The sequence below is a fragment of the Dipodomys spectabilis genome, unplaced genomic scaffold (genome assembly GCF_019054845.1).
Source record: "Dipodomys spectabilis isolate Male_0828 unplaced genomic scaffold, ASM1905484v1 ptg000127l, whole genome shotgun sequence".
In the NCBI taxonomy this organism is placed as follows: domain Eukaryota; kingdom Metazoa; phylum Chordata; class Mammalia; order Rodentia; family Heteromyidae; genus Dipodomys; species Dipodomys spectabilis.
The window spans coordinates 1578537-1606491 of record NW_024870804.1 but is presented as its reverse complement, the minus strand read 5'-3'; the positions used below and the strand labels follow the sequence as shown (position 1 = coordinate 1606491).

At 39.3% G+C, this 27955-nt stretch overlaps 1 protein-coding gene and 1 non-coding gene across 7 annotated transcripts in view; one reads left to right on the top strand and one right to left on the bottom strand.

Annotated features, from left to right (window-relative positions):
• The window catches only part of LOC122116190 (acyl-coenzyme A synthetase ACSM4, mitochondrial), a 49998-nt gene that overhangs the window by 20585 nt on the left and 1458 nt on the right, over positions 1-27955 (bottom strand). For 3 of the 6 annotated variants that reach the window (XR_006148907.1, XM_042689846.1, XM_042689849.1), the window contains exons 2-7: positions 19916-20009; positions 13398-13594; positions 12019-12139; positions 8187-8422; positions 4808-5018; positions 447-654 (exon numbers count right to left, since the gene is read on the bottom strand). Coding sequence is in view for 5 of the 6 variants with exons in the window: in XM_042689846.1 (XP_042545780.1) it covers positions 447-654; positions 4808-5018; positions 8187-8384 (617 nt within the window). In the remaining variant the exon portion in view is untranslated. Of the gene's footprint in view, positions 1-446; positions 655-4807; positions 5019-8186; positions 8423-12018; positions 12140-13397; positions 13595-19915; positions 20010-27680; positions 27712-27955 lie in introns of those variants that run through there. The other 3 variants (XM_042689847.1, XM_042689848.1, XM_042689850.1) reach the window with 3 other exon arrangements.
• On the top strand, positions 12116-12222 carry LOC122116209. Its single transcript, XR_006148915.1, has one exon. It is a non-coding gene; the product is annotated as a U6 spliceosomal RNA (small nuclear RNA).

Sequence of the window (27955 nt, the reverse complement as noted above, 5' to 3'; positions counted from 1 at the left end):
TTCCCCCTTTCTTTCTCTCTCTCCTTCCTTCCTTCCTTCCTTTTTTTCTTTATTTCTTTCTTCCTTTCACTGGGACTCAAACTTAGTTCCTGACACTTCTAATCTGACATCCAGAAACAACCATGAAAAGGAGTAGGGAAGAGTATTCCAGGCCTAAGAAACAGATGGTGCAAAGGGCATATTTGAGGAATAGAGTGTGGTAGATGTGGTGCAGGAGTTAAACCACGATCAGATAGTTATCACAGACCACAGGAGGAAGCAGAAAAACTGGCGCTGAGATATATCCCTTCTTTCTGCCTATAAATCATTTTATCAGGCAATTCTCTTCTTGGGGAAGGAGTCCAGATCAACTCATAGTGTTGCTGAGTCTTTGGGCAAATAGACTCTGAGATGTAGCTGTGATTTGTACTGTTGCTGGTCCTACAGAGGCTGGGGAAAATACTCACTGAAATAGGTCTTGGAAGTTGAGCCATCCATGGTGGCTTTGTGGAGACACCAGGAGTTTAGTCTTCAGGTTAGGGCACTCTGATGCAATGGACTCCACTGCTTGGGCCACCTCTTCACTGGCCACAATGCACTTGGCCTTGGATACTTTCAGTCGGTAGAGGATGTCTTTTGCTGTCAGCTGGGTTGTTCCTGGCATGAAGACAAGCCCTGTGAAGGATAGCGATCTCTGAGCTGAACAGTACTGCTGTCCATAGTGTATGTCTGTGGATTATGGGAAACTTGGGCTTTGGACTTGGGTGAGGAGAAAGCTCAGAATGCAGCCATCATCTAATCCTGCTTGGTCTTCAGGGCCATTCCACAGGACCCTGATCACTAGGAAACTTTTAGATTACTGGCTTTGGAGTCTGACAGACCTGGGTTTAATCTTAGCCTTAGTATCTTTTTGACCTTTATTTCTCTGTGCCTTTCTTACTTCATCTATAAAATGGGTAAAATTGTGTCTTCTGGCATATAGGGGACATTATAGTGGTTGGGTATTAATATGTAGCATGTTAATGTAATATTTGAATAATTATTAAGCAACACTTAAATAGCACTTTGCACCTTGTGACACATCCTCACAAATACCATTTCATTCAGCTCTCTCAACCAGTAGTCTCCAAAGTGAGTTTTGCAAGAAAATCCATTGAGAATTTAAAAAAAAACAAGAGAACATCAAGAAATTATTGATAACAGGATTTTAAAAATGTTGTTAGCTTTTTGTATGCTTTATAATACTATATTAGTACAGCAGAATAATATTGGAAGATGTGTCCAGAAATTTTACTGGCAAATTTTGAACTCTGATATGCTCAGAAGACTGCTGTGCTAAGCAGTCCTAACAGGTCCATGCAATTGTTATTTGGTAGAACATGAGATTTGGCATACCTGATAAGTGGTAGAACCAGCTCTCAGATCTCTAGATCCCAGAGGTTTAACAACACAGAAAGATGCCTAAAGTATATGACTATACATAATGTATCTTCCTTTCTCACTTCTTTTTAAACTGGCTGTAGCTAGCCCTGGTGTCAAATGTACCAGTTCGAAGGAAATGATAAATGGCAGAGTTAGATATTAGACAGAAAAGAAGTTTGTACTTTTGAAGTAAATCAATGAGAAGCAATGGCATTACAGGTAACCTTGTACTGAACACACTGAATGCATGGTATTTTACTATAAACTAGTAACAACTCACCCAAGGATTGTATATTTCTTTTTTCTTTTTTTGCCAGTCCTGAGGCTTGAATTCAGGGTCTGGGAACTGTTCCTCAGCAATTCAGGTCAAGCACGCTATCATTTGAGCCACAGCTCCACTTCTGTCCTTTTCTGTGTATGTGGTCCTGAGGAATCGAACCCAGGGCTTCATGCACACTAAGCATCACCCCCAGCCCTCACCCAAGGGTTGTAAAGTCAGTAAGGTGGCAAGAGCCAGAATTCAAAGACATATTTTCCTGGGCTGTATACTTACTTATTTCATGGTAAGTTCCTGAAGTAAGCTAAATAGGAAGATGTGTAGTTACATTTCTAGGAAGGAGACTGTTAATGAATATATATTTTTAAAATTTTTAGATAGTATTCCCTCTTGGTTAATAAATATGTGAAGATAGGAAAATTGATTAAGAAAACATCTTAGAAGAAGGTGCCAGTGTCTCATGTTTGTAATCCTACTTACTCAGGAGGGTGAAATCTGAGGATCACAGTTCCAAGCCAGTCCAGGCAGATAAATACAAGAGGCTCTTATTTCCAATTAACCGGTTAAAAGCCAGAAGTCAAGGTCTGGCTCAAGTGGAAGAGCATCAGCCTTTAGCGAAAATGCTAAGTTAGAGTATAGGGACCTGAATTCAAGACTCAGTATTGACACAAAAACAAAGAATCCCCTCAAACTCTGACATGTACTCACAAATGGACATGTTTGATCAAAACTCTTTTGTACAATGACTTAAATATTAAAAAAAAAGTAAGGGACTGTGTTCAGGCCCTGAGTTCAAGCCTCAGTGACAGTACACACGTAAAAAGAAGACAAAAATAAGATTGGCATTTTTTTCAGTTCATAAAATGCTTATTTATTGTTTCTGACTTGACTCATGACTCAGAAAATACAAAACTTAAACATTAAAAAAGATTATGCAATGTTCATTCAAGTATAAATATAAAATATTGTAATTCTAGCTACTCAGGAGGCTGATCTGAGGATTGTGGTTCAAAGCCAACCTGGGCAGGAAAGGTCATGAGACTTTTATTTCTAGAAAACTGGAAGTAGCTCTGTGGCTCAAGTGGTAGAGTGCTCTCCTTGAGCTGAAGAACTCAGGGACAGTGCCCAGGCTCAAAGTTCAAGCCCTATGACCAAAAAAAGAAAAAGAATATATATATATATATATATATATATATAAATAAAAAAAATATTATGTATCTTAAAAATCACTTACATCTTACAAATCAGTACCAGGACTTAAATCCAAGACCTTGCACTTTCTAGGCAAATACTCTACCACTTGAATCACATCCTCAGTCCCACCACTTTTTCTTTTTTTGGTTGGTCATGGGGTCTGAGCTCTGGGCCTGGGCGCTGTCCCTCAGGTCTTCAGCTTAAGGCTAGCGCTCTACCACTTGAGCCACAGAGCCACTTCCAGCTTTTTCTGCTTACGTGATACTGAGGAATCGAATCCAGGGCCTTATGCATGCGTGGCAAGCGCTCTACCACTGAGCCACCTTCCCAGCCCCACCACTTTTTCTTAATGACTAATAAATAATTAATCTCCTGGGTGGATTTGTGATGTGGTTGTGGTCAATGGATAGATCTCCAGCTTGGGGACTGGGAGACTATGTATAGTGGATTTCAAATAGCAAATATTTTAGGCTTTGTTGCCTACACCTCACAGTTATATTAATGTATTTTCCCATATGCTATATAGTACAAGTCATCTCAATATTAATATAAAAGATTTAATAATTACAAGTTAGAAGACAGTATTTTCAGCTGCATGCTTTACATTTGAGATGTGTGCGTGTGTTGTTTGTGCTGGTCCTGGAGTTTGAACTCAGGGTCTGGGCACTGTCTTTGAGCTTCTTTTTGATGCAAGCTAGTGCTCTTCTACCCCTTGAGCCATGTCTCCAGTTCCAGCTTATTTTTTAGTAGTTTACGAGACATAGAATCTCACTAGCTTTCCTGCCTACTCTGGCTTTGAATTGAGATCCTCAGATCTCAGCCTCCTGAGTAGCTAGGATTACAGGCGTGAGCCACTAGCACCTGGATACATTTGAGTTTTTGATGGTACCAAGGTTTGAACTTAGGGCCTCAAGTTCTCGCTCAGGTTTTCTTTCTCACAGCTGATACTCTGTCACTTCAGCTATACCTCCAACCTGGCTTTTTTGCTGATTAATTAGAGATAAAGTCTTGCAGGTTTTTCTGCCCAGCTGGCTTTGGACCACAAATCTCAGATACTTAAGAAGCTAGGATTACAGCTAAGAGCTACTGGCTTCCAGCTTGATTGAGTGTTTTGAGTATTACCTTCTGTTTGGTTTTCATAATATGTATAAGTTCATTTAACTACTATTAGATATGTATTTTTATGACAAACTACCCTAATCTTCTCCCAGCTCACAATGGATTTCACATTTTAAGTTCGCTTTTGTAGTAATGCAAAAAATTTAAATAACGCTTTTTGATGTATCATATTAGTAGCAAATCCATTTTTCAATACTATTATGAAATTCTTTTAAAAAAATTCTTATTAGGTTAACAGTATGATTTTATTATCTCACAATAATTTGATAAAGATAATTTGATAAATATAATTAATATTTTGATAACTATAATTAATGATCAAGGACAATATGTAAATGAATGATCATGGCCATATCAAAACTTTATAAAAACAGATTGTTGGTTTACAGGACCTGGTTTGCTGATTCTGCTGTAAAGGAAAAAATTTTATTTGGGGTGCATTATATTGCTACTTTGGGATGAAGTGTGTAATTGAATATGTTAATCTTTTTGTGGAAAGGAATGGAGTTTTTTAAGCTGAGGTCTACATTTGTTCATGTTCTCACAAATCAAGGAATTCTAAAATACCTCTTTTCCTTTTTTTTTTTTAACCTCTTCTCTTTTTTGTATTTTCTTTCTTTCTTTCTTCATTTTTTGGGAGGGGTGGGAGGTGCTGGTCATGGGGCTTGAATTCAGGGTCTGGGCACTGACCCCAAGGGGTTTTTTTTTTTTTTTTTGCTCAAGGCTAGTGTTCTACCACTTTGAGCCACAGCTCACTTCCAGTTTTCTGGGGGTTAATTGGAGATAAGAATCTCACAACTGGGGGTTGGCACTGACCTGTCCGCATGCAAGCCACATTGATAAGCCACCATTCAGGGATTCTGGGTAGAATCACAGCCACTCGGTCTCCTCTCTGCAGGTTGCAAGGCTTGGTGAGCATATTGGCAGCCTTTCGGGATAAGGTACTCAGGTCTCTGAAGCTCCATTTCACCTCGTCTCCTTGGCCATTCACCCACCACAGGGCTGGGTTGGCTGGTCTCTCCCCAATCTGGCCCGATGACATATCGAAAAGAGAAAAAAAAGTTGCTATGATTTGGAAGTGTCATGGAAAAGCCCACTTATTAAAGGTTTGATTCTACCACCTCCCAATAATCTGTGGCACTAGAGTCCAAGCTGGGGCCTAGAGGGAGGGAGTTAAGTTATTGGGAGTCATGCTCTTGAAGGGGATGTGGGATCCTAGACTCTTCCTTTTTCTTGCTCACTTTGCTTCCCAGCTACCCTGAAGTGAACAGGCCAGGCCTTCTCCCCCATACATTCCTCCCACAAGGTACTATGCTGTTACAGGCCCAAAGCAGCAGGGTCAAGCAGCCATTGACTAAAACCTCTAAAACTGTGAGCCAAAATAAAGAACTCTTTCTTTTAGGTTATTTATCTCAGCTATTCTATCCCAGTGATGGAAAGCCAACTAATACAGAAGGCCTATATGTCTGGTTATCACATAGCTAAAACACCTGCCATTCCTCCTCCTTAACACCTGTTCCTGAGCAGTCTAGTTTGTCTTTGGGGAAACTATTCCTTACCTATTAAACATGACCTTGCTGAGACAATTCATCCAGGAGCTTAGGTGGGCATGTGACCAAAGTTGGGCCAATCAAATCCTTTATCCTTGGACTTTTGAGTTTTCCAAGAACCAAAAGGTAGCAAGCAATTGCAGTAAAATAGTTAATATTTATGAACTTCCCAAACTCCCTGTAGTTTTCCTGGTTTCTTTCTTCACTAAGACAGACTCTCCAGAATCTACCCCAATTTGGGGAGCTCTCACATATTTTTCTGATAAATTTCTTTCTTGCTTAAGTTAGATTCTGTTCACCCAAATAACCTTAAGGGGAATACCAAGTTTGATCAGGAACCTGACATGTTTTAGTACCTGAACTTTGAAGTGTAGGTTTTATAGGCAGGGATAGGATAGAGATGGGTATCACTTAATTGATTTCTGGAGGAAGCTTCTCAAGGATCATACAATAGAGTGAGTCACAAGTATTGGAAAAACCTCTGTGCTTGTTGCATTTCCTGGGAACATATCATTCCTTCCTTTTCTTCCCATTCCCCCCAATCTGGAATACCATCCTGCTTGAAAAATACTTCAAAGCACAATTTACATTTCAGTACATCTGTGAGCTTTCTTAAGCCTCCTTCTTTTCCTCATGATTTTGTCCATGTTCCATATCAGGCAACTCCATTGCCCCTGAATGGTATCATATTACAGGTATGTCCTAATATGGGTGTAGACCAGTAAGATCAGGGACTTGGTTCATGTTCTTTTGGAGCTGTGTGATCTTGGATAAGCAGCTTAACTTCTGTGAGGGGATAACTTGTTATCCCCTCATGAAATTATCCCCTCCCTGGCGTAGTTATGGGGATTTGATGAAATATTATAGGTTAGCATTTCTCAATCATTTGATCAGTGTTTCTGCCAGATCTGTCTGCATCTGCACTATTGTGCTTGTTATTTGTCTTTAATTCAACTCATTTGTATATGTCTACTTGAGAAGGGAAATGCATTTAATTAGCACTATAATTAGAAAATCAGCAGTCTTGTTTAAAAAAGGCTGCAGAAATATTTCAGTGAAAGTAAAAGTATCACCATAAATTTTACGTAAAGATTAACAACGTTTTTGTGTGTTTGTGTGTCAGTACTGGGGCTTGAATTTAGGGCCTCAAAGGGCTTCACAGTCTTCTTTTTTTTTTTTTTTTTTTTGCTGAAGTCTGCTGCTCTACCACTTGAGCCACACTTCCTCTTCCAGTTTTTTATTATTGTTATTTTAAGATAAAAGTATCTGGATTTGTCTGCCTAAGATATCTTGGAACTCCGATGCTCAGATCTTAGTCTCCCGTATAGCTAAAATTATAGGCACAAGCCACTGGTGCCTAGCAAATTTTCTAGTTTTTGAGGCAGGATCTTACTTTGTAACATAAGTTAGCCTCTGCCTCCTGAGTGCTGGGATTGTACATGTACACTACCATTCCTGGCTTGCAATTGATTAACTCCTATCTGCTCTCTCTGTTCAGAAGAGACTTCAGCAATGTAAGGTATGAATGATGCTGATTTTCAAGGACATTTTTCCTCATGTAATTAATAGGAGGACTATTTTAGTGTTCTTGAATATCTTGTATATTGAGGGCCTAACATCTACTTCTGAACCACAAGTCCCACAGTGCATTTTGATAAGCACTGAAAGGTAAAGTGCTTAGCTCAGTGCTGGCATAGTGTGGAGGAACAGTAAAGAAGGCCCTTTTCCTACTCCAAGATTCTGGAAGGCATGCTTGCTTGATTCTTGTCGCTCTCTGATTCTTCTCCAATTATTCCAATGATTACTATACTGATAAAACTAAAGCTGAAATTACTACCTTTTTTTTTTTTTTGTTGTTGTTGTTTTTTGGGTCCAGTTGTGGGGCCTGAACTCTGGGCCTGGGCGCTGTCCCTCAGCTCTTCAGCTCAAGGCTAGCACTCTACCACTTGAGCCACAGCACCACTTCTGGCTTTTTTTCTTTTTTCTTATGTGGTGCTGAGGAATCGAACCCAAGGCCTCAGGCATGCAAGGCAAGCACTCTACCACTGAGCCACCTTCCCAGCCCTGAAATTACTACCTTTTTGGATAAGCCTGTGACCATCTCAAACCCAAAGAGATGTCTTTTGATTCATCATAGTGGAGGAAGTAGGGAAGGAGTGAAGGAACTAAGGAGGTTCCAGAGAAAGCTGTAAGTAGTTGAGTATCTATGATCACTGAGGAAAGAGGAAGGAAAGTAGAAAACAACAAAAGCTAAGGCAGGCTGGACACCATTGGCTTACACATGTAATCCTAGCTAGTCAGGAGGCTGAGATCTGAGGATCACAGTTTGAAGGCAGCCCAGGCAGGAAAGTTTGTGAAATTCTTATCTTCAGTTAAGCACCAAAAAAATTTAAAAAAGCCAGAAGTGGAGCTATAGCTCGAGTCGTAGAGCACTATCCTGGAACACAAAAGCTCAGGGACAACAGCCAGGCTGAGAATTCAAGCCCCAAGACTGGCACCAAAAACAAATCAAAACAAAACAAAAGCAAAAAACAACAAGTTAAGGCAGGTAAAAAAAATGAATTAAATAGAAAAGTTGACCACAAAGCAAGGAGAAAAAAGACAGAGATAGGGGAAGCATACAGTGAAGTCCAGCCATAATATACCTTCTCTTTTAGTGACCACTGATCTATCACATCCCCAGCAAAGTTAAAGTTCTTAGGCAGTGACATTTCACAACGATTGATGGCTTCCAAGTCAGCAAGAGCAAGGTGTGCCCCAAGTTGATGGTTTCTGTGGAAATGTCTGCCAGCTGGCTTGGTGAACCAGCTGAATCTAAATATCTGGTAGTGAAAAAAATTCATGATTCCACAGGACTTTGCTGGTGGAGAAGTACCACGGTCTGTGGGGAAAGATGGGTAGGGGGGTATCAGAAAAGATTTGGAAGTTGTCTTGTGGTACTACCTAGCAAGTTGAAAAACTTCCACCTTCAACTCCTTCCTTTGGAGTTGTTGCTCTCAGCCATTGATGGGTTTCCTTGCCATGGACTGTTCCTCTTCTTTCTGTCTATGACCAGAATGAATTCATAAATCACTATAATTCTGGATGCCAGTGCCTCAAGCCTTTAATCCTAGCTACTCAGGAAACTGAGATTGTGGTTCAAAGCCAGCCTAGGCAAGAAAGTCTGTGAGAGTCCAAAAAAGTTGGAAGTGGAACTGTGGCTCAAGGACCCCAGGACCAGCGCGCGCGCGCACACACACACACACACACACACACACACACACACACACACACACTCTCACACACTCACTCATTATTACTATAGGATTGTCAAGTTCAAGTCTTCTGTCTCTACTTTCTCTCCAGCAGTGTTGCCTGGATTGGCATTCAAGGCCTCCTTCCAATTGTCTATTTTATTCTTGTATTTATTCCATCTGCTACTTCTTCTGGGTGAATATCTTCTTTCAGTAAAAGTAGTCCATTTACTTTTCATGAATATCCATGAAATCAGGTAACTTGAGGGGGTGAATGGGGTTGGGATAGATGAGGAAAAATGATGGAAGGAATGGCATTGATCAAGATGCATTGTACTCATGAACTGACATACTGAATTGAAATCCTCTTGTATGCCTACTTAAAGATAATAAAAAGGGAATATTCATATTCATGTTTACCACTGAGATGTGGCTTGCCATTTTCCCTGATACTGGTTGCCCTGCCTTCCTCTTCTCTTCAAGCCTCCAATATAATTGGTTAGAAACCTTCAATAACCTGGCTCAGATATGTTCTGGCTATAAGACGTTACTCCTTAATGATCTCATCTATCAAATGGGAAAATATAAGACCTAACTCCCAGTGTTATTACAAAGGCTTAATGAGAAAATATGTGCAACATGCCTAGCTTGTAAAAAAGAGTTCATTTGTAAACTTCTTATATTTTAAGATTATTTTCATTAGTGCTATTGTGGTGCAGTTTTCTGAGACAGTCTTCCAATATTAATTAGGAGAGCTGGACTTTAATCCCAACTCTTTCAAGACTAGCTTTGTGACATTAGTAAAGCCACTCACCCTTTCTGAACTCCATCTATAATCTAACTTTTTTCCACCTAATTCCATAATCCCCCTTTCCTTTGAATTTCCTTAACTTGGATCATACTACTCATGTGAGACTTATCCAGCTTGTATTATTAATTATTGTTTTTATATATGTTCTTTGTTTCTGGAACACACCCAGAATGTATAAGCAGAAACAGTATATCAAATTAATAGTATAAATATGACTCAATAAGAAAAGCCAATGTTCATGAAGTTCCTGGTCTAGGCCAGGTCGTTTATGTACCTGATGTCATTCAACACTGATGCCAAATTTATGAGGCTGAAGCTTCTTTTATTTCAATTTTGCAGATGAAGAAACAAGCTCATTCAGACTGAAGGACTTGCCCAAGGTCATTCATCTTGTGGTGGCAAGGTCTGAAACTTTAGAGGCTGACTTCAGAGCTTGGTTAATCAATCTTCTTGCTATTGTATCCTTTATGCTACTTTCTTCAATAAAGTTTTCCTCCCACACTCCTTCCCTCCCTTCTTTCTTTCCTTCCTTTCTTCCTTCTTTCCTTTTCCCCTCCCTTGCTTCCTCCCTTCCTCCCTTCCTTCCTTCCTTCCCTCCTTGTTTTTCATTCAGTGGTACCAGGGTTTGAACTCAAGGTCTCACATTGGCTATGATCCCACTGACTCACATCTCCACTGAAGGTTTGAACACCATCACTTTTTGCCCTTCAATTCTACGCAGTTGATTTGCATAGAATGGAAAAATCTGCAGGTGCAAAGGGAACCTGGATCTGCAGCATTAATGACAACTAAACAAAGAACAAATAGTGCAGGAAATGCTTTTGTCTCATTGTTATCAACCTTTTGGCTGCCCAGCTTCATGTAGATAAGTCTATTTGGTACAAATATAATAATTTAGACCCAGAGAGCTATATCTGGCAATGTGGTTGATGTTCAGCTCTCTGTTGTGTCAAGGCAGTAAGCAAGATCATGTATGGAAATATTACAATATGTGTTAATAATTATAATATATATCAAAAAATAAATGAGACATACTTCAGTAATTTTTAGGAAATGTGGTAGAGGTATCACAAGAAGAAAGGAATAAAAAAATAAGAGTAGGCTGTACTAATGACTCACTATCTGCCCAAAGTGAGACCCTCATTCTCCTAACACACACACAACATACATGTACACACATGCATATGTGATACATTGACATACTATGCATATACATACACTTAAATTCACAGTTATTTCTCTGAATGACTTTTTCCAAGCTGATGAACCTTTCAGGCTTTCATTTTCATTCATCAGTGACAAAACTATATTCACTGGCTAGTTGTGAGCTTTTTATGATACTGGGGACTGAGGACATGGCTATGACCCAATAAATACTGAGCATGAAAAAAATCAAGTGCTATTTATGCTGGAAGACTTTGGCTGTTTGACATACTAAAAATAATACAAAAGCTATTGGATTGGAGCCATTGATATTTACTTCTGCCTGTTCTAATGTCACACCAGTATGCCTGCCACCTGCTACTTTGAAGCATTGTGGGCACCACTTCCATCACTTTAATCTTTCTTGGTTTGGTTTAATAATAAACTGGAAAGATTTCCAAGACATGAGATATCTAGAGCTCTCTTGCTTCCTGATCCTAAGGAGAATAACATGAAATGATACCAGATAGATTTTCTAATGCAAATCTCTTCTCAATCTTCTCCAAGTTAAAAGATGATGATTTTCATGAATCATTTTTATTTCCATGGACAAATTTAACATATTATAATAAATCATAAATATATCAACAAATAAAAAATTACAGTATGTAAATAGAATGGAAATGAATACATACTTTAGCATTTTATGTATTCTATACATGAGCAATGTGAAGTAGGTATTACATAAGCACATGTAATTATTAGTAATCCATACTATCATCTTAAAGAGTAAGATTTTTAATTAAACTATTTTATGATTTTGTCAATAACGTGTCTTCTTTTCTGTCTCTTTGATTTGCTTTTGAGTTTTCAGAATAGATTCAAGGCTAATAAGCCTGATAAGACCCTGTACAAGGGAGGCTAATAAAAATATAGCTTGGTTTTTTTTTTTGGGTCCGGTCGTGGGGCCTGAACTCTGGGCCTGGACACTGTCCCTCAGCTCTTCAGCTCAAGGCTAGCACTCTACCACTTGAGCCACAGGGCCACTTCTGGCTTTTAAGTTTTTGCTTATGTGGTGCTGAGGAATCGAACCCAGGGCCTCGAGCATGCAAGGCAAGTGCTCTACCATTGAGCCACCTTCCCAGCCCAAAAAAATATAGCTTGTTAAGACAGTTTTGAGAACATTGTGGTAATATGTATATGGTGCTCAACACTTTGCTGTCACAGCTACCAATGCAGAAAGTGCTTTAATTACTACTTTAAAATATGACATATAAATTGGGAGCTTACCTTTTCTTCTTTATCGAGATAAAAGTCAGTGGGCTCTGTCAAGAGGATGGGCCCAGGAGAATTTTGTTGACCTCACCCTTTCAATAAAATCAACAGAGTGCTCACTTCAGCAGCACATATACTAAAATTGGAACGATACAGAGAAGATTAGCATGGCCCCTGCTCAAGGATGATATACAAATTTGTGAAATAAAGTCAACAGAATATGAATTTCATATTAATTTATGTTTCAAAATAAGACTTACCCATATAATACTTCGAATCCTGAGTTTCTCAAATTTTAAAACATAAAGCCTGGCAAATACATAATATAATTTGGAACGATATTATGTTTCTCATTAATACAAGTATATAAATACCTTATATAAATATATAGAATTAACCATTGCTATGGTTAAACATGAATTTAAGACATAAAAAAGACATGTTGGTGGCTAAAAAATAAAGAGAAAGCATTAAGGAGACTTTAAGGAGACTACAAAACTGAGGGGCTGCCATTTTGTATTGAGCAGAATTGTTTCCTGACTTGGGGTTTTGTGGTAAGTTAATCTGATTCTAGGTTCAAATATAAGAGTTGTTGACAGGTTTAACTGAAATATCATTGTAGAAATTTGAATATAATCACATGAACAAAATAAAATACCTTTAGAAAATTCCTCTGAAGGGCTGAGAGTATGGCTCAGTGGTAGAGTGCGTGCCTAGCATTCATGAAACCCCAGGTTCAATTCCTTAATACCACATAAACAGAAAAAGCCTGAAGTGGTGCTGAAGCTCAAGTGGTAGAGCACTAGTGTTGAGCCAAAGAAGCTCATATACAGTGCCCGGTCCCTGAGTTCAAGCCCATGACAGGCAAAAAAGATAAAAATAAATAAATAAAATAAAATGCCTATGAAAGTAAGAGTTGAACTAAGTAATTTCTAAGGCTTTAGTGACTTCTAGAGTGTTAAGAGAAACATTATCAGTGGAAAAAAATTATTGAGCAATTGAAGACTTATCACATTAATAACATCTATTTGTTATCTTGTTAAATTTTTCCCGCAGTCCTGAAGGAAGGTATTTTACCTCACATACATACAATTATTTTATATACAAGACATTGGGGGGCATTAAAAGGAAGTAATTTAGCACAGGCTGTTCACTTAGCAAGCAGCAGACATTCTAGCCCACATTTGTTCTCACCAGGTCCAGTGAAAGGAAAAGCTATCTCTGATTTTTGTACATTTTTACCAGTCTTTATAGAGTAGAACAGTTCAACTGTCAAAGAGAGACAATCTTCTTTGCTTAGGTTTTGCAGTGATCCAATTATGGCATTGCAGTGTGCCTCTTTTCTGCTGCTGTGCTAGAGTCACAGTCATTTTGATGTTAGGACATGCACCTACCTTACTAGCAAAAGTTATTATGGATCCAGAAAGATCTTCCGCATCTTCACAAAGACTCTCAGTTCTGTATCTGGTAGAAAGTTGGCTTTTGCCCCCTTCTTTTAGGGGCATCTATGTCATTGTGGCTTCAAGTCTCAGATGTGCAGTTGGGAGGATTGTTATCCTCTGGGAGGAGAGATTTTGTTTCTCTGGACAACCTGTGGTTAAAGAGACAGTAGCTTATAAGACTGAGTAGAGAAAGGAAATACAGGGGCAACCTCCTCCCACGGTTCATTGCCAAACAAAAGCTGAGCCCCAGGAGATTAATGGATTAGTCTCATTCCTGGAAACAATGATATTGAGATCCATGCAGAGCAAATAGTCCATCCCAGAATCTCTTGATATGATTACCAAGTAGTCCAGGACACTAGCATGCTCAGTTATGGTGGTGTAGTGATTCTTTTTTTATTATATATATATATATATATATATATATATATATATATATATTAATGTTTTTTGGGTCCGGTCGTGGGGCCTGAACTCTGGGCCTGGGCGCTGTCCCTCAGCTCTTCAGCTCAAGGCTAACTCTCTACCACTTGAGCCACAGCGCCACTTCCGGCTTTTTGCTTTTTGCTTATGTGGTGCTGAGGAATTGAACCCGGGGCCTCAGGCATGCAAGGCAAGCACTCTACCACTGAGCCAACTTTCCAGCCCTGGTGTAGTGATTATAATCTGGGCAAAACCTAACAAAGTAGGACAACCAAATAAACCACATTTGAACTGTTTTTTGTTTTTTTTTTTTTTTTGATCAGTCTTGGGACTTGAACTCTGGGCCTGGCTACGGTCGCTGAGTTCTTCAGCTCGAGGCAAGCACTCTACCACTTGAGCCACAGTGCCACTTCTGGTTTTCTGGTGGTTAATTGGAGCTAAGAGCCTCAGGCCTTTCCTTCCTGGGCTGGCTTTGAAAAGTAATCCTCAGATCTCAGCCTCCTGAGTAGCTAGGATTATAGGCATTAGCCATCAATGCCTGGATTCACATTTAAACTCTTAACTGATTGATTAGAAGAGATATTGAGAAATCTTTCGAACTTTTGGCTTTTATTGAGCACCTACTGGGACTATGGTTAAAGGAACAGCACTGTTAAATACATGCCTAAGGTTATTTCATTTTGGAATCATTTGTTTGTCTGAACAAACACAACAAAAGAGAAGTACTAATTTTGGCATTATAGTTGTGACAAATGTATAATGATTATGTAAGGTATTAACAATGGAATTTGGGTGAAAGGCATAATGGAAGTCTTTATATTGGCTTTGCAACTTTTCTGTAAATCTAAGACTATAATATAAAATAAAAATCATGTCTAAAATTACAACTACAGAAATATAATGAAAGATTGATTATATACATACATATGTAGTGCATAAAAATCAGTATGTAAGAGGAAATAATGGTGGCTATGTTTAATCTGATCCAACATTTGAGAAGTTGCATCATGCCCACAAGTGGACATATTTAGTGAATAAATAAATATGGCTACTGAGGAACAGAATAAAGTATTTCCTCTAAAGTAGATGCAGATAAGTAAGATAGGGGGGAAATAGGGGACAAAATAGGGGGGGAAATAATGGGAAATAAGTACACAAAATACCAAAGTCTTACACATTTGTTAGAAGAAAGCCAGAAATTTGGCTAGAGCTTTCTTTCTAAAGAGAGTTTGTCTATAAGACAAACGCAACACAGACCAGTTGTTCAGAAATATGTTAACTTTTTCTGTTATTGAGACCAGATGAAAGTTTTAACTTATTTTTACTTTTTTTTTTTTTTGCCAGTTCTGGGGCTTGGACTGAGGGCCTGAGTGCTGTCCCTGAGCATCTTTTTCTCAAAGCTAGTGCTCTACCATTTGAGCTATAGCTCCTTTTCCGGCTTCCTTTATTTTTTTATTGGAGATAAGAGTCTCATGAACTTTCCTGCCCAGTCTGCTCCAAACTTCAACCCTCAGATCTCAGCCTTCTAAGTCACTAGGATTACAGGTATGAGCCACTGGTTCCTGGCTCAGAAGGAAGTTTTTTTCTCTTAGATCTTCCTATGAAAATCATCTTCAATATCATCATACACTAAACTCAGCAATCAGCTTTTTTCTAGTTTATTTCTTTTTTTTTTTTTTTTTTTTTTTGGGTCCGGTTGTGGGGCCTGAACTCTGGGCCTGGGCGCTGTCCCTCAGCTCTTCAGCTCAAGGCTAGCGCTCTACCACTTGAGCCACAGTGCCACTTCCGGCTTTTTTTCTTTTTTTTTGCTTATGTGGTGCTGAGGAATCGAACTCAGGGCCTCATGCATGCAAGGCAAGCGCTGTACCACTGAGCCACCTTCCCAGCCCCTCTAGTTTATTTCTATACCCAAGCAAATAGCGTTTCAGCAACATACATTTTGATAAAAGCAAACTCTATGAAGGTTAGAAGCAGAGACATAGTTGGAACACAGCCATTAAGTCTGTATATTCTGCTGAGGAGGGGGTTTGGAACCAACATCCTCTTTAGAAAGTCAAGTCTGACGAAGACCATACATATATCAACTACACATAGCAATTATTGTCAGGGGAGAAATAATCACTGGACTACTACAGTATTTCAAGCATATAGTAGGAAATGGGGCATCAGAGACGAAAAAGATATGGCATCTTCCCAGGAGAGAAATTCTGGCTAGAGAGCAGTATTTAAAGAAATTAATGTATATGTGATTGGATAAACATGAAAGTGTTTATCGAGGGAACAGCTGGTTATACTCTAGAGATGTAGGAATCAGGAAATAGAAGCTATTATGGTGGTCATAGGGTTGAGAACACAGGCTACTCCAAGAAGTTGGTTGTCTGATAGACAAATCTAGGAATCTGTCTCATTTAGTATATGCTGGTTGTGTACTATATTTAGGTTCTGGAGTGGGGGATCTGAGGCAGGGCCCAATTTTCTCTCTCATGTGTATTTTATTTTTTTGTACTACTTTCTGAACAATTTGCTCCTAAAATAAACTCCTTACATTTCTTTCTATCCTAAGGGCCACCGTACAGTATTTGGGGTCAAGGCTGTCCAATCACTATCACTTGGGACCTGTTTGGCTCCCTGTGTATTCTCAAGTCTTTGATCCATTTGTATTGAAAGAGCTAATGTCTCCTTCTTACAAAGGACAGGGCATATTCTATTTTTCTTGAGAATATAGATGTCTTGTGGGAATCTCCTACTTCAACAAGAAAGCAAGATAATAAGTCATCATTGGATTGCCATCAGCTTTCCAATGCTTCTTTTGGAAGAACCAAGATTTCTTCTGAGGATTTTAAGCACCAAGGCCCTTATTATTCAGGAGACCCCAGGGAGCATGTGGACATGCAGTTTGGTCATTAGCTGTGCCTTCAGGGAGCATACTCCTTCTCTGCAACAGGCGGAACTATAGCAACTGAAACTGGGCATAGGTTTCGAAAGGAACATGTGAAATCATGTCAGAACAGAATCTACAATTAGATAAGTTATCTCCTTGACCAGAGACTTAGAACTTAGAATCATTTCTTAGGGTCTTAAAATCACATCAATTCAGAAGCAGAGTGTCATAAATTCTCAGTGATCTGCTGCTATTACTATGTCTCAGGACTTTCTAATGCATATTACCTTGAAATTTCCTGGTACATGCTATTATTTCCCTAATCCTCACAAAAATCCTGTGAAATAACACTGTAATTTTATAAGCAGAGTCTGAGAGATTAAGTAAATTGCGCAGGGCCAAGTTTTATTTTAACACTGTATTCTTTATGTTCTTCTTCTTCATCCTCATCTTCATCATCAATTTTTAGCATGTTGATGCCCAGCAACCTGTAATGATGACTAATGAATTTTCAAAGTATGATTATGAACTCATAAGTACTATATATAGGTAGTATATATAGTGTAAGTACTGCATACAGTATTTATAATACAATATATAGTAAATATAGATAAGAAATACTATATAGTAAATATAATATATAAAATTTATGTACTTTTTGCATAATAAATAAGTACAATATATAGTAAATATATGCAATATATAAATACTATATATAGTAAATATATAATATGTAACATATAATGTGGATATATACACATTGTTTTAATTTCCCTGTTGATTCCTCAACAAACACACAAGATTTCTGGATATTTCAAAAATTGTTAATCTATAACTGAAATTCAGCTAAAGTTTAGCAAAATACTAAATATTTTTAAATATTCCACCTTAAGATATGACCTTGTACACTGAGTGTTATCTCCTTCTAAATAATTATAAACTGGCATTACAAAATGAAACATCTGTATCATAGCTATGAAAATTATCAACTGGCTAGTGAGTATATTCCAGAGTTGCTTATAACTTGATATATTTTCTCTCTTCTATTAGACCATTAACTCAGTAAGGGTTAAAAACTAACTTCTTTATATTCTGCATGTGCAAAATAAAATTGTTTGAAGTAGCAAAAAAATGCTTAAACTGTCCAGAAGGGAATCTTCAGGCTGGCTTCTTTAGTCTTTTTTTCTCTCTCTTTTTAAAAAATTGTTATTTTTGTCAAGGTGATTTACAGAGGGGTTACAGTTACGTAAGTCAGGTAATGAGTACATTTCTTTTTGAACAGTCACCCTTCCCTTGCTTTTTCACAGGTTTTCCCTCCCTCTCCCCCTAGTTACATAGATCATTTTCAACACAGTCTTTAGTGTGTATCACTGCTGCATTTCTTCACCTTTTGTTCCACCATTTCAGTACTTCCCCTTGCCCTCCCCCTTGCATACAAGATAAAACGTACAGCAACAAAAACAGTGATAAAGGAGAACAAAAAATTCCCATTTCTACAAGTAAACACACTGGACAGTGAAAAGACAAAAAAATACATTTGGACATTCCCACAGTGAGAACAAAGGAGGGTAATCTTAGGAGAGAATGACCAAGGCTCAATATTCTATAGTCTTTTTGATGTGACCCCATTTGCCTTTGAAAGCTTTCTTATTTTCTGACACAATAAAATGCCCCATTTCATTTTGTACTTTTTCTGTCCCATTTCTAAAATCAGCCATATCTCCAAGAAGTTCTGATTTCCTTTAGTGAGAAATGATGTTTGTCATTCATTTAACTGACCACAATTTTCTATGGTGCTTTACTAATATAAGACTGACTAGCTATTAGTAGGAATAGTAATGTGTATGCATCTGTAATCCCAGCATTTAAGAAGCTGAGACTGAGCCAGGAATCGTTGGCTCATGCCTGTAATCCTAGCTATACAGGAGGCTGAGATCTGAGGATTGCAGTTCAAAGCCAGCCCGGGCAGCAAAGTCCATGAGACTATTATCTCCAATTAACCATCAGAAAACCGGAAGTGGCGCTGTGGCTCATGTGGTGGAGTGCTAGCTTTGAGTTGAAATTCTCAGGGACAGTGCCCAGGCTCAGAGTTCAAGCCCCATAACAGATCAAAAAAAAAAAAAAAAAAATGAAGCTGAGACTGGATAGCTGAGGACTGACTATGTAGTACAGGTTCCATAGAGAGACCCTATCTCAATAATTTACTAATAAGGTTTAGCATAACAAAGTGTTAGACAAACAAGTGGCATTTTAATCATGGTGAATTAAGAAGTCCTGTGGCAGGGCAGTAAATTGCCTGGACCTCCTAGCTTGTGTTAATCAGTATTATATGTCTATATCTATAGTTGGTTGGAACCTAGGATTATTTAGGATACAGTTGCTCCTTAAATATTTACTAATTAATTAATTAACACTTTGCACCAGACTGTGCAGGATTCTAGCGCTACATAAGCTACATAAGATACACATTACCTCACCATTGCTGGAATAATAATAAGAAGAAAAACATGGGACATGGCTGTCACTTCTCCCTGTCTTCATTCCCTCTGGAACAAGCTGATGGCACATATTCACACTTAGTTCAGAATGACTGGTGGTATTTTCTTTTTTACTCTTTAAGTAGTTGTGCAAAGGAATTTCAATTCAATATATCAGCTTATGAATACAATGCATCTTGATCAATCCCCTTCCATTGCTCCCGCGCCATCTCTTCCAACCACCCTCATCCCCTCAAGTTACCTGGTTCCATATTTACATAGGGACATTGAATATAATGACTAATTCTGCCCACCATTCTGTTCTCCTTTTGTCTGCCCTCCCCTTCTCATCTCACCCCATATGACAAAACATGTTTCAATTCCTGGTATTCATTTTGTTAAACTGTACATTAGCTGTTCAGAGGCATTACTTCCCTGAGTATACCATACTCTAGTCAGTTTGTGTATCTTATGTGTATGACCTATATATGTTTTCATATATGTTTATAATTTAGTTCTAACTTGAGTGGTAGTAGACAAGTAGAGACAAGGATTGTGTTAGTATTGACTTCAGGCTTTACCTTCTGAGCCTCTGGCCTGAGTGAGCTTCTTCTCTAAGGGAGATATAGTTGCTATACAGCAATAGTACCTTCAGAGACTTTTAAGGGGACAAAAGAACTTTTAGGTACCAGAGTAATTGATTGAAACACTGAGTCCACTTCATCCTTTGGGCCAGTAGGCAGGACACCAGGTGCAGCCAGCAGAAGAAAGAGCCATTGTTTCCTATGAATAGAAATAAAAAACCTATGTTTAAGAGTTTAAGTCAAATTAATGATATACATTTCAGGGCTCCAGGTGGTATAGTTTGGATTATCACATAGTTGACTTAGGCTTTATTCTAAATATCACTAAGGAAGTTTGTTGGCTGGCCACATTTCTCATTTATCCAGATGGACACTCATGTCATGAGAAATGGGTGGGGTCTCTAACAGCACAATACTTATTTTTAGAGCCATGACATTACCTTTCCTCACACCATTAGAATATAACCTGCAAGAAAGCAGGGATTTTTGTTTGATATTCTATCTTTAGCACCTTGGATAATGGCTAGCCCAAGGTAGCTTTCTCAAATACTACTTGTTAGTTGAATTAACACAATTTTCCCATAACAACATGGATTTGTGTAGGCTGTTCTCTGGAGATTTTGTTTTGCTCTTGCTTGGTTTACATAGAAAGCATCTGTGCCTTGAACCAGTCAGGATAAACTATACTATGATGTGAAATAAACAATCTCCCAAATCTCAATGATTTTAAAAACAACAGAGTGTTGTTTATTTCTTGTTCCCATTGCTTATCTGGCATAAATCAGCTGAGAGATTTTCTATGACTTGGAGGACTGAACAATTATTATTTGAAGGATTGTCAATAATGTTGAGGAGAGAGCAGTTGCATATATACTCTAACCTGCAAATGATGTAGATCATTCTAGCTCACAGTTCATTAACCAGAACTTGACATATGGCACTACTAGTAGGTACACATTTTGTAGGGTAATGATTATCAAAGTTGTAGTTTATTTATTTAATGTATTCTTTATTTAGGCAGTACTGAGGGTTGAACTAAGGACTATACTAGTAGGTACACATTTTGTAGGGTAATGATTATCAAAGTTGTAGTTTATTTATCTATTTAGTGTATTCTTTATTTAGGTAGTACTGAGGGTTGAACTAAGGACCTCTACTTGCTTGTCTTGGTTGCTCAGATTGTACCCTCCCACTTCAGTCACACTTCCAGCCTGCTTTTTTTTGTTGGTTGTGGGGCTTGAACTCTGGGTCTGGGCACTGTCCCTCAGCTCTTCAGCTCGAGGCAAGCGCTCTACCAGTTGAGATACAGCACCACTTCTGGTGTTCTGGTCGTTTATTGGAGATAAGAGTCTCATGGACTTTCCTGCCTGGGCTAGCTTTGAACTGAGATCCTCAGATATCAGCCTCCTGAGTAACTACAATTACAGGAATAAGCCACCACCAGCACCCAGCTCTCAGCCTGCTGGTTATGAAATGTCATAGGCTTTTCTGCCCAGGCTGGCTTTGAACTATGATCCTCTAGAGCTCAGCCTCTTGGATTATAAGTATGAGCCATTGGTACTGGGCAAGAATGTTTTAGATTTATTCTATTTCTAAAAGTTTTCATAACAACCCAAGAACACTTTCCTAGAAGAACAATACTTTTAAAAAGAAGTCAGACTGTGGATCTGAGGGTGTAGCTCAGTGAGAGAGTACATGCTTAGCCTCAGACCCTGAGTCTAGTCCCCTACATCCAAACAAAAACAACCCTCAAACTAAAATCACTTCCCCACATCACCCCAAATCAGACTGGTCATATTCAACAGACTTAGTCTTACATGCAACCCAGTGGCAATAATCACCAGCCTTTTGAAATCAGAGAGACTTGAGTTCAATTTCAGCTCTGCCACTTAAAAGTTGTATGACAGTCTGTAAAGATGGTCTATCTTTCCAGGATTGGCATTTTCATCTCTAAAATGGGTTTACCTCCTGAGTTTCTGCTCAAAATTCTACATCTGTAGTAAAGCAGTGCCTCATGCACAATTAGAAATGACCAATCAAATCCATTTCCAAATTGACTTCAGTATTCAAACACTACCAAGCATAACCAGTTGGGCTTAGTTCTGAACTTGAGCTCTGAGACAGAGAAACCAAAAAAAGAACCAGAGTGGTATGGGCAAGACCAACTCAAAGCCAGTGAAAGAAAGACCACGCAGGGGAGGAGATATGGAAGGTGTTCCTGTACTAACAACTTACCTCCATAAAGATCAAGATGGACTCCCAAAGACCTCTCTCTAGGGAGAGTTTATATTCTATTTTTGCTTTCAGTAAACTTGCTGTTTTACTACAAAGAACCAAATAAATAAAATGGATTTACCACACAGATAGGATCCTCTAGGGAAAGGCTTAGCCTACCACCTGTGGCTTGGTGTTTGATTTAGTACAGGTACTCAGGCTTGAGCTCAGAGCCTCCAAATCTTAAGGTGTTTTGCTCAACTCTTGGGCTCTACCAGGCCTTCACTTCTGTTTTTTTGCTGGTTAATTAGAGATAAGAGTTTTACATGAACTTTTCTTCTAGAGCTGGCTTGAGTAGCTATGACTGTAGACATGAGAAATAAGCACCTGGCTTAGTATTAACTTATTAATATTAAAAGAGAAATCGATAAAACCAAGAGAACACATACATATATTGTATGCTGGGCCTAAGCTTTGTTTACCTTGCTGAGTTCTCACAACAAGAGATGAGTCTAGAAGCTGGCCCCAACCCCCTTTCCTTGAGAGAGCTTTCCTTTGGATAGCTATAACCATATAAAGCAGCAAGATACCCTAAACCTCACAGGTCATATGGGTCACCTGAGAAGGCATTCCTTTGGGGCAGCTATGACCATGTAAGGCAGAAAGATTCCCCAAATCTCAGAAACAATTAACTGGCACTACTTCTCACTTCTCCTTTGTGAGAAGGGGTCTTCTTGCTGGACCTTTACTGGCAATAAACCTTTTCTTTGTCTTTTTTTGTACCTGTACATCTGCATGGTTTTCTGGCAAAGTCTAAAATACTTGGGCTGGGAACTAGGTTTATCTCGGTGAATTTGCTCATCAAGCTTCCCAGGAGCCTGGTTCTCAATTGCCTCTGTGCTAGTCACTTTCTCACTCTGAGAGTTGCAACCCCAAAGCCTGGACTTCTGCCAGACTGACACAGCCACCACGTGGTCTCCCTTCTGTTACCGAGCGCTCTCCTACATCCAATTCACCACCCTTCATCTACATGGGGTAAGTGGACTTGAGATTCCTCACAGTTAATCCTTTGAAGCCCTGGTACCAGGCTACTGTGAGACTCCAGCAGAAGGCCTGGGGCCTGAGGTCCAAGACAAATGGGCTGGGTGACAACCCTTCTGCTGTGTCTTGCTACCATTATTCTCTCTAAGGAGAGTCATTCTGGGGATTCCTGGACTGTTTTGGCCTTAGATCAAGTCACCAATTGGTAATTCTCAGCCTAAGATCCATCTGACTCCCCCCTGGGGTGCATACTGACCAATATGCTCTCTTCACTGGCCCCTGGCCTCAAGCTCAGGTGCCTCATTGATCTGTACAACTGAGCACAGCCTGATTATGATCTAGAGAGCCAATTCAAATGGCTGCTTAAAGGTACCTTTAACCCTATCATCATTCTGGCTTTATACAACTCTTGTGAGCACTTAGAAAATGGAGCACATCCAGGACTCCTCATTTCTTCACTCTCTCTACCTCCAGACTAAAAATTATCTCTCTCCAAGCTAAAAGTCATTTAAATTCTCCCTCTCAAGGCTGAACTGTCTTCAACCTCTCTCCCTCCTGCCTTCCCTGCTGTTCTAATTGCCATGGTGGCCATTGCCACTGTGGCCATTGCCTCTGACTTCTCGACTCCTCCCCCTTGCAACTTCCTAGGGGAGGGGTCCCAGGCAGCACAGGGCAGCTCCCTCCTTCCACCCCAGCTGTCACTTCTGCCCCTCTTCAGCAGCTCCTCCTACGCCTCCTCCCTTGGACAGTCACTGGTCACTGTCTCAGCTTCTTCTCCCACTTCACTCCCTCCCATCTTCTTCAGCAGTTCCTCCTCTCCAGCAAGCTCTCAAGACCAAAGCCCTCCTCTCTCTCAAGGCTAACTCTTATGTGTGTGGCACTGCTCCTCATTCCAGGCCTTGGCCGCCCCTCCCTTTTCCAAGTCCTCCTATACTCCCTCTACTCCAACCCATCCCATTTGTCCTACACTGCCCACTATAAGCATTATGCCCACCTTTGGTCCCCAGCTCCACCCAGACCTGAGCTCCTCCCTGCCCTGGAGTTCCTGCCATACAGCTGGCCCCTCCCTCTCTCTGCCTAAACCCACCTGAACTCCCATCTACCTCACTTCCTACCCTCCAGAACCTGCTGCTGCCTAGATAGTGGAGGCTGCCATGTGCTCTCTCTCTGGGGGGAAATATGGCTCCTCTAATAAACCTTATAATAATCTTTCTACCTCTTCGTGGTCCCCTGGGATGGATGGGATGGATCCTTTCACCCACTAAGTCCTTCTCTGCTCTAAATCTCCTAGCCATCTCCTCTGACTTTTCTTGTCTGGTATTTTCTCTTTCCTGAGTCTACCCACTTTGGTATCTGAATTCTTAATTTCTCCTTTAAGCCAAACTCCTCTAGGAGGCTACAAAATAAAAATCTCTTCCTCTCACCTCTTCCCTATCTGGATACCTCTATTCAATTACCTCCTCTCATTAAAAACCTCAGCAACCCCCTCCCAAAATTCTCTTTACTGGCCTTGGAGACTGACACCTACGAAGAGACAAAAGACACATGGTGGGTTTTCTACACTATCTCCTCCTTTTCCACCAGGATAACTCTTCTTCATTCTTCTAGGTGTTAAATGATTCACTCATATTCTGTTATGCCTTGCTAACAGAATTACTGCCTCTCTTCACAGGCCTGTAAATTGAGACCTGACCATCTAATATATTTTGTTAGCAAAGATGTGTAAACAGCAGGACCTTAGGGTTTCATGCCCAGAATCTTAGCTACTCAGGTGCTAAGATCTGAGGATTGTGGTTCCAGGTAGGAAAGTCTGTGAGACTCTTATTTCCAAAAAAAAAAAAAGAAAAACAGAAGTGGAACTGTGGCTCAAATGACAGAGCTCTAGACTTGAGAAGAAAAAACAATTCAACAACTTTCTCCCCGCCTTTCCCCCCTCCCCACCAAAAAAAAAAAAAAAAAAAAACCACCTCAGGGACTATGTCCAAGCAGCCCCAGGACAGGCACATGCGCACACACACACTCACACACACCCACACACACCCACACAAAATAAAACATATATAGGAGCCAGAAGAGATTTATAAGCCACATCATAGAGTTCTACCTTTGTGCCCAATGATAAAACACTAGGTCTTTGTCTCTGACTGATAATCTAAGGAGTTGAAAGTTCATGTAAGTAGGAACTTTACATAACTTTGGTACAGCATTGCCCAAAAAATCTTTCTTAGTTATAAAAAATAATCAAGAATAAACAAAGTTTGGAATGAATGGGAGAGAATGATGAAAAAGCTGATGCATTGTACTCATAAACTGACATGTTGAATAGTAACATCTTTGTACAACTTGTACATAGTTATTATTATTAAAGATAATAAAATATCACCACCACAACAATAATAATGAAAAGAATAAACAATGGCTAAATTATTTAGAGCTGAACTAAAAGCCTGCTTTAGGGGATTGAATAAAAATATCATTGGCAGTTGCCACAGGATGACAGGGCAATTAATATAGTTCTAGAATCTAGACTAAGTGGTTAGTCAGCGAATTGGGATATATCTTGCCCAGTCAACAACAATTAAGTGTAGTAAAATAAGGGCTGATTTTCAACTTTAATTCCTGATTTTTAATTCTAGCATACAGTAATTCTAGCATACAGTATTCAAATATATTTGGGATTCAAACTATGTATCTTATCACCGGCAGGCTAACCTCTTCTATCATAAAGACAACTTCTATATGGACAACTGAAATCCAGCTAGTTGACTGGAGACAGATTTGAGGAGAGATCAGTGCCATTTTCTAATTCCTTTGACTTGGTTCAGTGGGATCAAGCTTTGGACCTATTTTCCCCTTCCTAGCACGGATTTTAACCTTTTTACTCTCTAGTGAACTTTACTTTTGTCAGTTATGGGGCTTGAACTTTGGGTCTGGGCACTGTCCCTGAGCTCTTCAGCTCAAGGCTAGCACTCTACCATTTGTGCCACAGTACCACTTCCAGTTTTCTGGTGATTAATTAGAGATAAGAGTTTCTCAGCTTTTTCTGCCCGGGCTGCCTTTGACCCTTGATCCTCAGATCTCAGCCTACTGAGTAGCTAGGATTATAGGTGTGAGCCACCCAAGCCTGGCTTCTAGTGAACATTTCTAATATTAAATACAGTTAAAACATTTCTATGTAACTACCATGCACAAGGCACTATATTAGATACTGAGGATGAAAAAAATAAACAAGAGTTTAAATCCACTTTCTGTGCTTAAGCCACAGCAATTCCAATGTAACAGACTTTTCTTCACAAGCATTCGAACACTTGCAGAAGTCCAGGCTGTGTAATTTCAACCAATGAAATTCTGAAAAGAACTGTACTGAAAATGTAAGTACAAGTATAAAATAGAATAACAGTAACATTTTTGAGAGTCATGTAGATCAGGAATGAGAATCAGAGGGTATTGGCTATGAGTTCATTTCGACTCTATCAGATTACCTGTTTTAAGATTTTGTAGGAAGTTAAACCTGGTACAACTCTGAAGAATAATTGGAGTATGTATGGCAAGTACTCAGTCCTCTGAAACATTCTGTAAAAGTAGCATTTTTCTAATGATATCAAAAAGTTAATACAGTATAGTTATAATGTTAATAAAGTTAACATATGCTGAGGCTCTGGGTAAAATGACTACCAAAAGGGAAGTAGAGCTATGGCTTAAGTGGTAGAGTACTAGCCTTTAGCAAAAGCAGCTCAGGAACAGCAACTAGGTACTGAGTTCAACCCTGAGGACTGGCAATTCAAGAAAATGACAACTAAGAAAGCAGTATGAGCTGGGCACCAGTGGCTCACACCTACTCAGGAGGCTGAGATCTAAAAATCATGGTTCAAAGGCAAGCCCAGGCAGGAAAAGCTGTGAAACTCTAATCTCCAATAAACTACCAGAAAACTGGAAGTGGTGCTGTGGATCAAGTGGTAAAGTACTAGCCTTGAGCTGAAGAGCTGAGGGCAGCGCTCGGGCCCAGAGTTCAAGCCCCAGGACCGACAAAAAAAGAAAGAAAACAGTATGAAATACTCAACACCTGCCAACATTTATGGTTGTCAGTCAAATAGAAACTTATTCTGGCAAATTTGAGTGGAAATGGAATTTACTAGGAGCCTTTTAGGTAAATGTGGGATTATAGGGGAAGCTGGAGGAGCAGGTGTCAATGAGGAGGGGTAGGGGAGGCTGGAACCAGCATGTATGATCTAAAGAATGTGCTTTTGCTACCCCTGTTGGAATGCTGCTGCTACCTGTGTCCACTGGTAGGAAGCTATGACCACTAGTAGGAAGAACACCAGATGGGTCCACCTTCTTTATACATTTTCCTGAGTTCTCACAATCAGATCAAGGCACCAAGTTGTTGAAGCTGAGTTGATGTGCCCACAACAGATTGAGAACAAGTAGGAAGTGATATTTGAACCTTCCAAAGTACAAAGTGGGAGCCTGTATCCCATTTAGAATTACTCACTGAAAGATTCCCTCCCGCCAAAAAAAAAAAAAAATAGGAGGTTCATTTGTAGTTACAATAAATATGAACCCCAATTTAAATGATAGGTAAACTACCTGTACATAAATATGGTTTATGCTTTACCTCAGTCTTCCTTTGCTGGTGATAGAATCTGGTTATTTTGCTGTTGAGTTCTAAGGAGTAAATAAAAAGACATCTTTGGAAAACTCTTCCCCAAGCATCTAACTTTATAAAATCCCTTCCATAGCTGGCTAGGAGGGAACTAACCAGGATTTAGCATTTTCCTTTGTCCTTTTTGGCTTGTGTAATAGCACATTAGTACTTTTTTTTTTTTTTAAATCAGGAATGCTAATTATAGTGATAGGCCAAAAAAAATCCAAAAGAAAATTTATTTCACA